The sequence below is a fragment of the Scyliorhinus torazame genome, chromosome 16, assembly GCF_047496885.1.
Source record: "Scyliorhinus torazame isolate Kashiwa2021f chromosome 16, sScyTor2.1, whole genome shotgun sequence".
Lineage (NCBI taxonomy): Eukaryota > Metazoa > Chordata > Chondrichthyes > Carcharhiniformes > Scyliorhinidae > Scyliorhinus > Scyliorhinus torazame.
Genome location: NC_092722.1, coordinates 121,907,590 through 121,921,495, shown reverse-complemented (window position 1 = coordinate 121,921,495; position 13,906 = coordinate 121,907,590). Strand labels below are relative to the sequence as shown.

The window sequence follows — 13,906 nt, the reverse complement described above, 5'->3', positions numbered from 1 at the left end:
GGCGACTGTTTGTGAAGGAAGAGGTGGAGTGGAGTCTGAGGAGGTAAATATACATTCGGGTGCCAGAGAAACAATTACAGTGGGCAATACTCGAATGGGTTTGGTGTTGTCGCTTGCTTCTCCCGGACGGATCTCGCTGCCGTCTCGCGCTCACCTCCGCTTCTGCCGTTCCTCCCGTCTTTATTCTCCTTGTTCGCTGCTCCTGGAGATGCCAAGTTCATTATTGTATCCTGTACCTTCCTTCTGGCTCTCATTTCCCTGCCTCCCCCTACCTCCCTGGTTCTCCTCTCTTGTTCCCTGTCTCTTTCCCCCCCCCTCCCCTGTTCGCCTTTCTTTCCTCTTGGGTTTAGCTGTGTCCCCCCCCTCTCCTGGTCTATCTCTCCCTCTCATGCTTTGGCTACATTCGCCTGATTCTTGGCTACCTGACTATTCTTCCTCTTGTTCGTTGGCCACAAACCGGTCCCGGAACAATTACGTGAATGGCTCCCACGTTCTGTGGAAGCCGTCGTCTGACCCTCGGATGGCGAATTTGATTTTCTCCATTTGGAGAGATTCCGAGAGGTCAGACAGCCAGTCTGCAGCTTTGGGTGGTGCTGCTGACCGCCAGCCGAACAGGATTCTACGGCGGGCGATCAGGGAGGCAAAGGCAAGGGCGTCCGCCCTCCTCCCCAGGAATAGATCTGGCTGGTCTGAAACCCCGAAGACCGCTACGTTTGGGCATGGCTCCACCCTCAACCCCACCACTTTGGACATTGCCTCGAAGAAGGCTGTCCAGTACCCAGAAAGTCTGAGGCAAGACCAGAACATGTGGGCGTGGTTGGCTAGGCCTCCTTGGCACCACTCACATCTATCCTCTACCTCTGGGAAGAACCTACTCCTACAGGTTCTTGTTAAGTGGGCTCGATGTACCACTTTTAGCTGCGTCTGGCTGAGCCTTGCGCACGTGGAGGTGGAGTTGACCCTATGCAGTGCTTCGCTCCAGAGTCCCCACCCTATTTCAATCCCCAGGTCCTCCTCCCATTTCTTTCTTGTTGCGTCCAGTACGGTGTCGGCCCTTTCTATCAGTCGGTCATACATGTCACTACAGTTTCCTTTATCTAGTATGTTTGCGTCCAGTAATTCTTCCAGTAATGTCTGTCATGGCGATTGTGGGTACGTCCTTGTCTCCTTTCGTGGGAAGTTTTTGAGCTGCAGATACCTTAGCTCGTTCCCTTGGCTAGCTGGAATTTCTGTCAGTTCATCCAGTGTTGCGATCCTGCCGTCTGTGTATAGGTCCCTGACTGTCAGTGTCCCTCCGTCCTGCCCCCACCTTTTGAAGGTGGCGTCAGTCAGCGCTGGTGTGAACCTATGGTTGTTGCAGATGGGAGCTTTGTCCGACATTTTGGTCAGGCCAAATTGTTGCCGCCGTTGGTTCCAGGATTGGAGGGTGGCTATCACCACCGGGTTGCTGGAGTGTTTTTTGGGTGGGGATGGGAGTGCTGCCGTGGCGAGGGCCCGGAGGAGGTACCCATGCAGGAGGCCTCTTCTGCGTGCACCCACTCGGCTTCTGGCTCCTTATTCGCTCGGCTGTCGCCGCCCAGAGGTAAAATTGTAGGTTTGGAAGGGCTAGCCCCCCCCCCGGATTTTGTTTTTTGTAGGACCTTCTTTGGGATCCTAGCATTCCCCCCCCCCCCCCCATATAAACGCCATGATTAGTTTGTCCAGCACTTTGAAAAAGGCCTTGGGGATTTAGATCGGAATGGATCTAAGTAGGAAGAGGTACCTGGGCAGTACGTTCATTTTGATCGTCTGGACTCTCCCCGCGAGAGAGAGTGGGAGTGTATTCCATCTTTGCAGGTCCTTTTTTACTTCTTCCGTCAGACTGGTGAGGTTCCATTTGTGGATCCCTTTCCAGTCATGGGCTATTTGAATCCCCAGGTAGCAGAATTTGTGTCGGGCTTGTTTAAACGACAGTCCCTTTAGTGCTGCCCCCCCTACTTGTGGGTGTACTGGAAAGATCTCGCTTTTGCTCATGTTGAGTTTGTAGCCCGAGAAGGCGCCAAACTCTTTCAGGAGCGCGGTGATTCAGTCCTTGCTGCTCTGTGGGTCCAAAATGTAGAGGAGCAGGTCAGCTGCATAGAGTGAGACTCTGTGCTCTCTGCCTCCCCTTCGGATCCCCCTCTCGCTTTTTGCTGCTGAGTGCGATTGCTAGTGGTTCGATCGGTAGAGCGAACAGCAGCGGGGACAGTGGGCATCTTGGTCTGGTGCCCCTGTGCAGCTGTAAGTATCAGGAGTTGGCTCGCCATAGGAGCTTTACCCAGGAGGTGAACCCTGTTCCAAGCCCGAACCGCTCCAGTACCTCTGAGGTATTTCCATTCGACTCTGTCGAAGGCCTTTTCTGCGTCTAGAGAGACGATCACCTCTGGTGTTCTCTCCCCGGAGGGGGTCATTATCACGTTCAGCAGGCACCTGATGTTCGAGGTAAGCTGTCTACCTTTGACAAAGCCCGTCTGGTCCTCTGCGACCACCTCGGGTACACAGTCTTCTAGCCTTTTGGCCAGTATTTTGGCATCCGCGTTCAGCAGTGAGATGGGTCTGTATGACCCACATTCCGTTGGGTCTTTGTCTTTCTTGGGTATCAGCGAGATTGAGGCCTGTGATAGCATGGGTGGCAGTGTGCCCCTAGCTAGCGAGTCTGTGAACATCTCCCGCAGGTGCGGGGCCAGGGGCAATTCTTTTGTAGAAGTCCACCGGGAACCCGTCTGGTCCCGGTGCCTTCCCCGCCTGCATGGAGCTAATGCTGTCCATGATCTCTCCCAGTGCTAGTGGTGCTTCCAAGCCCCGTTTTCTGCCCTCCCCCATGACTGGAATGTCCAGCCCATCAAGGAACCGTTTCATCCTGGACTCTCCCATTGGGGGCTCTGAGGTGTACAACTCTTGGTAGAAGGCCTTGAAGGTTTTGTTGATCTTTTCTGTTTCTGTTTCTAACGTGCCTCTGGTATCTCTGATTTGTGCAATTTCTCTGGTGGCTGCCTGCTTTCTCAGCTGGTGTGCCAACAGGCGGCTGGCTTTGTCTCCGTGTTCGTATAGGGTCACACGTGCCTGCCGGAGTTGGTGCACTGCTTTCCTGGTGGAGAGTAGATCAGAGTTCCTTTGTAGCTCTTTCCTCTCCGCCAGGAGCTCTACGGTCAAGGCCTTGGAGTATTTACAGTCTACCTCCAGTATGGAGTGACCAGCTGCTGCGTAGCCGCCCTTTCCTCCCTATCTCTTCGCGCTTTGAAAGCGATGATTTCCAGAACGTGCAGGGTGAGACCTCCCCATTCTGGTTGTTCTCTGTGTACTCTGCTATGGCCCGAAGTTGGAAAATTAGGTGGAAATTAGAGTACAGTAGTGAGGGAATTGTCAGTTGCCACCATTCAAACTGATTGTCCAATATGTCTGTTCTGATTGATGTAAAACATTTTTACATCTGCAGAAGAGCCGGATTCCTGGTGCCCTGACTAGCGTTCTCCCTGTCTGTGTGGGTTTTCTCCGAGTTTCCTACCACAAGTCCCGAAAGACGTGCTGTTAGGTAATTTGGACATTCAGAATTCTCCGTCCGTGTACCCGAACAGGTGCCGGAATGTGGCGACTAGGGGCTTTTCACAGTGGCTTCATTGCAGTGTTAATGTAAGCCTACTTGTGACACTAAAGATTATTATTAGCAGTCCTCCTTCAACGAAACCTGACTTGCTTCACGCAAATTAGCTGCCAATCTTATTTGTGTAACTATGAACGGCTTGTCACGAAATACGATTAAGCTGCTGTATAAACATTCATCCATGGCGATAGTAAAATATAAAGAGATTTTTCAGTTAACTCCTTTTTTATACGTTTGTGTAAACTTGTTGCATAGGAATCAAAGAAGAGTCGGAATGAAATGCTGATCAGGATGTTGCTGAATGCTAAAGCCGATGTTAATGCAACAGACAATGTAAGGATCGATGAATATGATTATAAATATTTCTGTTCATGTGTGGATAAAACACTGGGTTCTGATATAGATTTTATAGAATCATAAAGCACAGCAGACCATTGCTCATCATGCCTGTTCTAACTCTTTTTCAAAGAGTTCCATTGCCCAAGTCTTTCCCGAAGTGTTTCCCTATAACCCAGCAACTATTTTCCTCTGCAAGCATATGTCCAGCTATCTTGAGAATTTTCTTTTTGAATTAGCTTTTTTTTTTACAAAACACATGCTTTGGTGCTGCTTCACCTCAGTGACTGGAAGTAAGATTGATTCAAAGTTTAGCAGCTTATGTTCGATGTTTATGCCCACAGGGGCTATTTTTGTGACTGGTATTAATCCTGAGGGGTCCACTACTTTCCTGGCAAGATTACCCCTGTCCCTTCATTCTCCCTTCCGCCCCCCCCCCCCCCCACCACCACCCCCAGCCAAGAAAGGACAACTGCTCTATCGCTCCTTATTCTATATCTTCTCCATCACCCAAATCAGGTTCCTCTACCTCTGTCTCATCATCTGTCTGTGCCCCTGCCTTATCCCATCTACTGCTGAAACCACCATCCATGGCTGTGTTACCTTCAGACTTAATTATTCCCAAGGCTCTCCTGGCAATAATTATCTTGCATTCTTTGAACTCATCCAAAACTCTTATCGGAACATAAGTTACAACCTGCTCAAATAAAAGCAAATTACTGCGGATGCTGGAATCAGAAACGCAAGAGAAAATGCTGGAACATCTCAGCAGGTCTGGCAGCATCTATAGGGAGAGAGCCCCTTGGTTCTGTGGCCATTAGCACCCGGTTTCCCTGGATTTCTGTGGGTCTGATTCATCTTTCATTCTCACTCCACAGTATAAATATTTCCCACTTTCTCTGTCTGTTAGCTTTGACAAAGAGTCATCGGACTCGAAACGTTCGCTCTTTTCTCTCCCTATAGATGCTGCCAGACCTGCTGAGATTTTCCAGCATTTTCTCTTTCGTTTAAGACCTGCTCACCTGTTTGCTGACTTACATTGGCTCCTGGTCTGACCCCAGAACCAACTACCGGAAAGCAGTACTCCGCGCAAAAGTACTTCAATCCAAAGGAAACAATTGTCCTGTTTGTCAAACTGGACCAAAAACTACTCTTGAACAAATGGCATGGAAAGCTTTCATTCTTCAAACTTCTTGCCTGTTACCAGTTACATTTTTCTGGAATAAATTCTCACCTGTAATTTCTTGTCTATTTCCCAGTGTTTTTTTCCCAATGTCTCACTGCTGCAGCAGTCGGGTGATTTTGTTTTCAGCTGAGTTTGACAGTTTTGCCTTTTGATGAAGATTGGCACCGCGGGAGTGCTCTTGTCTTCAGCCTGACGTGGGTTTTGTGGGGTTTGATATAACATGTTTTAATCTTGTTACAGAAAGGTAACACAGCACTTCACTATGCTTGTCAAATGAAAAATAAAAGGATTGTTACTGTTCTCGTTAAAGCAAATGCAGATGCATTCATTGCTAACCAGGTAAACCATTTCTGTGGCTTATTTAAGGTGTATTTCCTATCGCACATTCTGATGTTGGATCAGAAAGGTTCAATTGCTGTGCTATCTTTTACTGTGCTACACTGAACATCTCCGGAGCGCGCACATCACAGCTGAAAATACCTATTTGTATTTTTTATATGGATGATCTTGGTGGTCTCCATTGAAAACCATTTGTCAGTTTTTTGTCCATTTGCTTAATTCAATACATTTCCCGCTATACCCTATCTTTTTCCATATGGCTCTCTCTCCCATCCACTAAGTTACTAACGCTCTGAATAGTTGAGACCCTAGCACAGGTCCCTGTCATAGAATTCTTAGTGTAGAAGGAGGCCATTCGGCCCATTGAGTCTACACCAACCCTCTGAAAGAGCATGCTACTAGGCCCACTCCCCCACCCTATATCTGTAACCCTATAACCCCACCTGACGCTAAGAGACAATTTTATCATGGCCAATCCACCCAACCTGCATTTCTTTGGACTGCGGGAGGAAACCCACTTAGTCTCTCTGCCAATTAAGAGTACCTGCCTATTATCTCAGCCCTCAGACTCCTTCCACTCAAGTCAATTGGAGTTTCAAATTTTAGCTAGCAGTCTCTTGACATTCCATAGATGTTCCCATGGCCATTACTCACCTCATCCAAAAACTTCAATTCCGGTTCATCAGGCATTTTACAAATCAATGCTGGCTCTCTAATCAACTAACATTTTCAAGGTTTTCAGTCACTTATCTTTAATTATAAACTTTAATAATTTCCACAACATAATGTTGTGTGAGATGGCCTATAACTTCCAGTTTCCTTCTGTTTTCTAAAAATAGTGCAGTGACATGTGCAGTTTTGTAATTGAAGAACTTTGCAGATATCCTAACTATAATCTTCCAGTATTCTCACCAACTTCTTAACTTCCTGTAAGGGGAACCGCTTGGTACTGACGGTTGTCACTTTTCATTGCCATTATTTTCTTCTTTACTGATCATAAGAAATGGGAGCAGAAATGCCAATTTCTACTGTAATTACTGTTATGGGCCAGGGTTTAGAAAACAGGGAATTCTGCCTGGTGTCTGTAGTGGAAAATGCTGGAGTCCATTATAAAAACTTTAATGATGTGGAGATGGAAATAGGAATAAATGGGCCTTTTTCCAAACAGCAGGCAGTGACTGGTGGTGCTTCAGCTATTCACTATGCATATTAATGAATTTGGATGAGGGAATTAAATGTATTATCTCCAAATTTGCAGATGTCACAAAAGTTGGGTGGGAGGGTGAGCCATAAGGAGGATGCAGAGATGCTTCAGTTTGAATTGGCATATGCAGTGTAATGTACATAAATGTGAGGTTAGTCACTTTGATAGCAAAAACAAGACATTATTATCTGAATGGCTTATAGACTGAGGGGAATGTGCAACGAGACTCACCAGTTGTTGAAAGTAAGCATGCAGGGTGCAGTAAAGAAGGCAATATGGTATGTTGGCATTCATAACGAGAGTATTTGCGTACAGGAACGGGGATGTCTTGCTGCAGTTATACAGGGCCATCGTGACATCACACCTGGAATAGTATACAGTTTTGGTCTCCTTATCTGAGGATGGATGCTCTTGTTATAGAAGGTGTGCAGCGAAGGTTTACCAGACTGATTCGTGGGATGGTGGGATTGATGTATGAAGAGATTGAGCCGGTTAGGATTATATTCGCTGGAGTTTGGAAGAATGAATGGGAAGGATCTCATAAAGCTATAAAATCCTAACAAGACTAGCCAGGGTAAATGCAGAAAGGACATTCCCGGTGGTGGGGAAGTCCAAAACTAGGGGTCACAGTCTAAGGGTACTCAGTTTGAGAGGAGAAATATCTTCACCTGGAGGGTAAGCTTGTGGAATTTGCTGCCACAGAAAGCAGTTGAGGCCAAAACATTGGTATGTTTTCAAGAGTTAGATATAGCTCTTGGGGCTAAAGCGATCAAAGGATATTGGGCACGGCAGGGGGGGGGGGAGGATATTGGGCACGGCGGGGGGGAAAGAGGAGATAATCAGCCATGATAAATGGTGGAGGAGGCTCTAAGGGCTGTATGGCCTGCTACTATTTTCTGGCCAATATGCTCTAATTTGTACCATCTAGTTCACATAATCCAGACTCCAATGTCAGAGGTAATATTGTACTGAGGTATGCTGGCAAAAATGTCAGTGGCTCTGGCCCACATTCTGACCTTCAGGCTGATTTCCTTTGGTCATCCTGTGGCATGCAGCTGTGAAATGGTTGGCCTTCCACCCTCTCTGCTTCAACACCCCAGCTATCACTTGTCAGAACTGATGGCCCATGATTCTCGTTTGCTATTCAAACACCAAGGATAATGTTTAAACATGTTAATCAGCATGCAAATGATTCTTGAGCCTTATCAACCATGTTGATGCAGGTTCAGTGCTTCCCTGCTGCTTTATTAATCTGACGATCAATTCCCACCATCTGAAATCTCACCTGATACCAAGGCCCTTCCTGTTACAAAATGTGTTTCAACAGGTTAGTAATTCCAGACCATGTCTCAGTAATGGCTTCCCTGTTGCACCCTCTAACTGTAATTCATTCTTTTTGTTTCTTATCCTCCATGCATTTGTGTAAAGAATGCTTATTTAGACCCAACATCCTAACCTATTCTTCTGCTGTCATATTGTTTTTCTCCTGTTTCTTCTATTTATTTACCTGTAGTGCTTAAAATTTCTGGCCATTACTCATTCGTGTCTCGTTTTCCAGTTATAGAATTAATTATACTATATTTTCCTACCTTGGCACTTTCCTTCTTAGTATACCATAATGCATGCTTATTTAAATTAACAATAGATTGGCCAGAGCTTCTGAATTAACTGAAATTGGAAGATTATAACAAACCTTTTAGGCTGAGAAATGTATTTGATGGCATGCCATTTTACAGGTGCCTAAAATTGTCCAAAAGGTAGGTTGCATGTGTACAAATTCATGACACCAACCATAGTGGTAGAGGCTGAAGTATGGGCATAGAGAACATGTATCCAAGATAGGCACTTGCTTCCCTGAATATAGTTGGTGCTGGGTCAGCTGCGTGGATAACCATGCCCACATGCAGCCAACTGGAGGCTACCACTTAAAATGTAAATTTTAAAAACATTTACTTGAATGTGAAGCCAGGGCAAGTAAGCTTCAGGCTCAACACCAATTCCAACCTTTTTCTCACCTGTAGTGATGCTCAGACCAGTCCAGTTGAGAAAAGTTTGCCTTCAGTCATTTCAACACCCATTATAATTTCATGCTCAGTTATACTTTGAAATATTAACAAATTTCAAATGGCAAAAGCCACCCATTGTAATGGAAATGCAGATTTTCATATTTGCCTGCTTAAAATGAATTTATATAAAATGCGTCAAAGATCATTGTGGATCCTTTGAAATAAGCTACTTGAATTAGCTTTTCTGACTTAAGACAATAAGGAAATAATTGCATGAATTGTTCTTTTTTTTTTAAAGAATGGAGAAACGCCCCTGGACATTGCCACCCGATTAAAGTTCCCACAGATTGTCGCTCTGTTCCAGAAGAAATCGTAGAAAATTCTGAAATCTGTTGTTTGTATGTAGAAAATAAATAAGATCTGTGGAGAAAATGAATTGATGTCTGACTTTGCAGCAAGGAAACAAAATGGTGTAAAAAGCATTGTGGTTTAATGGTAGCTTATCACCCAACTGAAGATTGTGGATTCAGTCCTACTTGAGCACAGGCTGGCATTTCAAAAGGAGTGCTGCACTTTCGGCTGCCTTTCAATGAGATATTAAATTGAGGCATCGCCTGTCCTATCAAAAGGATGTAACCGTCCTTGTGGCACTAGGAATCAACCAACATCACTTTGAAATAAATAACCAGATTTTTTTTTCAAAATCTGTGCAAACTGCCTGTCACATATTCCTACAAAACAACAATGAGTTGACTTAAAGTACTTCCAAATATTTTCAGACGAGCTGGGTAGTGCCCTGCAAAATCTTCTTACATTAGCATTGTTTGGATCCAGGAAATTAGTTAATCCAAGTTTGACAGGTCCCCCTGAGACACCAGGCACAGTAGCATAGTGGTTAGCATTGTTGCTTCACAGCACCAGGGACCCAGGTTCGATTCCCGGCTTGGGCCGCTGTCTGTGCGGAGTCTACATGTTCTCCCCATGTCTGTGTGAGAGGAAACAGGAACACACAAGTCCCAAAAGACGTGCTTGTTAGGTGAATTGGAATTCCGAATTCTCCCTCAAGTGTACCCGAACAGGCGCTGTAGTGTGGCGACTAGGGGATTTTCACAATAACTTCATTGCAGTGTTAATGTAAGTTTACCTGTGACACTAAAAGATTATTAAATATTCCTGTGCAGGGTATGACTTTGAAATGTGAAGTTAAATTTTGTATTTTTGAATGGCAGTATTCTGGAACCATGACTCTATATTTTCAGGAAGCACAGTTGCTGCAAACGGGGGATGAAGATTTCTAAATCAAACCTGCTTTAAAAAAAAGTGGACATTGCTCCATTATCTTGTCAACCATCAAAATTAAATTTAGTCCCACTAACTTTTTATCTAAATGTCTTCTTGAGTTTTTGTTGCAAGACCAACCTGTAATGCAAACTACCTTTTGAGTGCCTTTGTGTAACTTGTTTGTAATAGTTTCTCTGGTCCTTTTTTCTAGCTAAGCAAATGAGCCAGATCCTAAGAGGGCCTTATGAAAGCCACCAGGATAGGCTGGTAACCTCCCATTTAAATTCCAACTCTGAAAATTCAGATGTTGCTCATCAGGATTTACTGCATAAATTAGACATCTGCTAATCTTTGCTTAAAAATCTGGGCAAAATCAAAACCAGCATTGGAATAAAATTAAAACAAACTTTATTGAAAATGGTTCATTGTGATAGCAAGACAATTGTGACAAGATATTAAAGGCTATATCAAAACTGTAATGTGCAGACAAGTTTAATAGTATTCTTCAAACCAGCAGCCTTCCTATTGTGCTTAACACACAGATGTGGGTTTTTAAAAAGGACTCTTTATACACTCCACTCCTAAAACCCACAGACAGCACCCTTTCTTAAACCAGCTTAATTAGTATAACAATGTCTTGATTATTGTTGTCCTAATAATTTTAAATTTACTGCCCGTCCACATTGGGTATTGAGTCTGGTCCTCCACGTGCCCACTCATTGTGCAGGTAACTGCGCAAGATGCTTCAAATCTAAAAGCATTATAAAAATTTTTAAAAACACCCAAGTTCTTTTTAAAGATGTAAAGTCAGCCAAAACTGATTGGCAGTTTTTTTTTCAGGAAGACAAGCCAACTATGCAGCAGGTCAGTGCACAAACACAATTTCTTCAGCTGAAACTAGCACCTAAACTAACCAGATCCATCTTTTCTATAACATCAGAAGTCAATTTGACCAAAGTCATCGTAAAATGATCTGGTTATTCTAGATGTCCACAACCAAAGATCACGCAAGCTCTTCCTTAAACAACATTACAATAAAAGCAAGTACTGCTGCAGATACTGGATCAACACAGTAGGCCTGATAGCATCTGTGGAGAGAGAGAAAAACTCAACGTCTCTCTCCACAGATGATGCCAGACCTGAGTTTATCCAGCATTTTCTGTTTTTACTTAAGCAATATTAGCTGCTGTTTCTCATGTAAACAATTGATCCTACGGGTAAATCCAAACTGTGACATTAAAAAGCACATTCAAAATTAGACCTGAAGCACCAACTGACCTCAGTGGACCTACATTTTAAATTCTCGAGTGAGAGTGCTTGTATGATTTAATAATTCCCACAATCTCCAAGCTCATACACAATATGGTACAATTCATATTTTCAAGTCAGATGCCAGTCAAGTATTTGGACATCAAGCATGAACTGAATCATATTAGTCTACTCCCTAATTCAAAGGTTTTGAATTTTTACCATTTTCTAAATTAAGTGACTTCAAATGAAGAGGTGCAGAAGGTGAAATTTAATTTCAAATCAAGCATACATTTATAACTCTAACATCACTATCAAAATAACACCATGCTCTTACACATGAGCTAAAGAAATTCACTCAAAGTTTGATTTATAAGCTATGTGCCATAAATGTACCTAATATTAAGGTGGCCTCTTTGAGGAAATCACACATCCTGACTTGGAAATGTACTACCACTCCTCCATTGTTGCTCGCACTCCGTACCCAACATCATTGAACCACTGAAGGAAACAGTGGTTCAAGAAGGGTCCTCTAAGGAAGAGATGGTATACTATGGCTTTATCCAATTGCACAAGAGGATAAATTAGCCTGCTTTCGGCAGGAAGATCAAGTCAAAAGAAATTTTCTAAAAACATATCCCTGGTCACTCCCAATTTTTTCTTCCAGTCTCTAAAGAATAATTAATCAGGGCTCAGCTTGACATTTAACCATAGCATTATGACTGTTATGCAGAGTTTATCAAGATAAGGGATTAGGCACTCACTTCTTGCTTATAGACGGCTCAGGCACGATCCGGGCAACTAAATACAAAGCTTTAATAGTTTTAAATCCGTTATATTATCTCTCTTTTTAAAGAATCATTTAAGAACATTGAAGATCCAAATAATGCAGCTGTAAAGGGAAAAATTTTTAAAAACACAAATCTTAAACAGAGCATCCATTAACTCCAGTTTTAAAATAGTGCATCGCAGACTGTCCGCAGCTCACTCATACTTTCTCATGACACTAATCATGTCGTAGTACATGCGCCGCGGAGCATCCATACCCCAGATGAAATCCAGATGTTCCCAATCGGGGATTTCCTTACGGTAAATAACATTGGGTATTTGCTTCAATAACGTATCCACATCATGGGGATCAGCTAGCCAATCATGTCCTCCAGACCAGATAGCAGTAGGAACGTGCATTGATTTTAAGTCGTATGTTGGTGGTTCAGTCTGGAACATAGAAGAAAATTAGAGCTTCAGAATTTAGCCAAGATGCTTAAAACATTACAGTATGTTTGTTTCTGTGTTGTTGAAGGACAGCACAAATGATTTATCCCTGGAATAATCATGTGTTCCTCTGATTCCAAGCAAATTTATTGCAGTGAAATTGGAAACAAGTTACCATGTGTGAAATGAAGTAAACAGAGCAAATGGGGTCAAAGTTAATGAGCAAAATCGATACTTCTGGATCCATATTTAGTCAAACCCCATATTAAATTCAGATATACATTTGTAGATAAGTCTACATCTTTTCTTAATAAGACAACTCCCTATAACAAACTATACTGTACGTAGTTTTAGCACTGAACCGAGCCAGGTTCAGTTAATGCTGCTGCGCCCATCCCTGTGCCACCTGGATGCCTAAGTACCTGAAACACCCCTCCCCTACCACCTTAAACAGCAGCTCTCCCAACCTCCTCTCCTGCCCTTGATTGGGAACAGTTCATTCGTCCCCATATTTAGCTTGTACCCGGAAAACCGGCCAAACTCCTCCAGGATACTCATGATTTCTCCAATGGGTCCAAAATGTAAGCAATAGTCGCCTGCATACAGCAAGACCCTGTGCTCAATCATCCCCTCCCCACACAATCCCTCTCCAAGTCCTCAACGCTCTAAGCGCCATTGCCAGTGGCCCTATTGCAAAGGCAAAAAGCAACGGGGAGAGCAGGCACCCCTACCTTGCCTCACGGTGTAATCCAAGTAACCCTAGCACACACAATTCATTTGCACGCTCGCTACCGGCACCTGTACAACAGCCGGACCAGGTCCACAAACCCCTGTCCGAATGCCAACTGTCCTAACACTTCCCACAGATACTCCCACTCCACCTGATCGAAAGCCTTCTCAACATCCACTGCCACCTCCACGTCCTGGCCCTCCGGGGACATCAATATCACGTTCAATAATTTCCTAATTGCCTCCCCTTTACAAACCCTGTCTGGTCTTCCCTATCACCCCGGGCACACAATCCTCGGTATGAGAGGGCAGGATCTTTGCCATCAATTTGGCGTCCACATTTAATAACGATAAGGGGCGGTAGGACCCACATTGCTCCGGATCTTTATATTTCTTCATTATTCGGGATATGGACGCCGGCGATAATGTAGAGGGGAGCTCCCCACTTTCTCTCACCTCAATATATGCCATCACCAGCAGAGGCCTGAGGTCCCCTCACAAACTTCTTATAAAATTCCACAGGGAACCCATCCGGGGCCTTCCCTGCCTGCATTGCCCCTTTCTCTCCATCACTTCCACTAGCCCAATGGGGGCCCCCAACCCGTCTACCAGGTCCTCCTCCACCTTGGGGAACGCTAACCCATCCAGGAACCACCGCATTCCCCTCCCCGCCCCCCGGCCAGGGGCTCAGATTCACAAAGCATCCTGTGGGAATACTCGCCCCACCGGGTCCAGTACCACTC

The 13,906-nt window shown here is 44.4% G+C and overlaps 2 protein-coding genes across 4 annotated transcripts in view; one reads left to right on the top strand and one right to left on the bottom strand.

Moving 5' to 3' along the window:
• Positions 1–10,078, top strand: part of ankrd22 (ankyrin repeat domain 22) — a 29,682-nt gene extending 19,604 nt beyond the window's left edge. Inside the window, exons 4-6 of one of the 2 annotated variants that reach the window (XM_072478966.1) lie at positions 3,875–3,952; positions 5,382–5,480; positions 8,989–10,078. In XM_072478966.1, the coding sequence (XP_072335067.1) occupies positions 3,875–3,952; positions 5,382–5,480; positions 8,989–9,066 (255 nt within the window). In that variant the 3' untranslated portion in view covers positions 9,067–10,078. The remainder of the gene's footprint in view (positions 1–3,874; positions 3,953–5,381; positions 5,481–8,988) is intronic. The other variant, XM_072478967.1, reaches the window with a different exon arrangement.
• A 284-nt stretch (positions 10,079–10,362) lies between these two features.
• The window catches only part of lipf (lipase, gastric), a 79,453-nt gene continuing 75,909 nt past the window's right edge, over positions 10,363–13,906 (bottom strand). For both annotated transcript variants that reach the window (XM_072478964.1, XM_072478965.1), the window contains one exon: positions 10,363–12,437. In XM_072478964.1, coding sequence (XP_072335065.1) covers positions 12,204–12,437 — 234 coding nt within the window. In that variant the 3' untranslated portion in view covers positions 10,363–12,203. The remainder of the gene's footprint in view (positions 12,438–13,906) is intronic.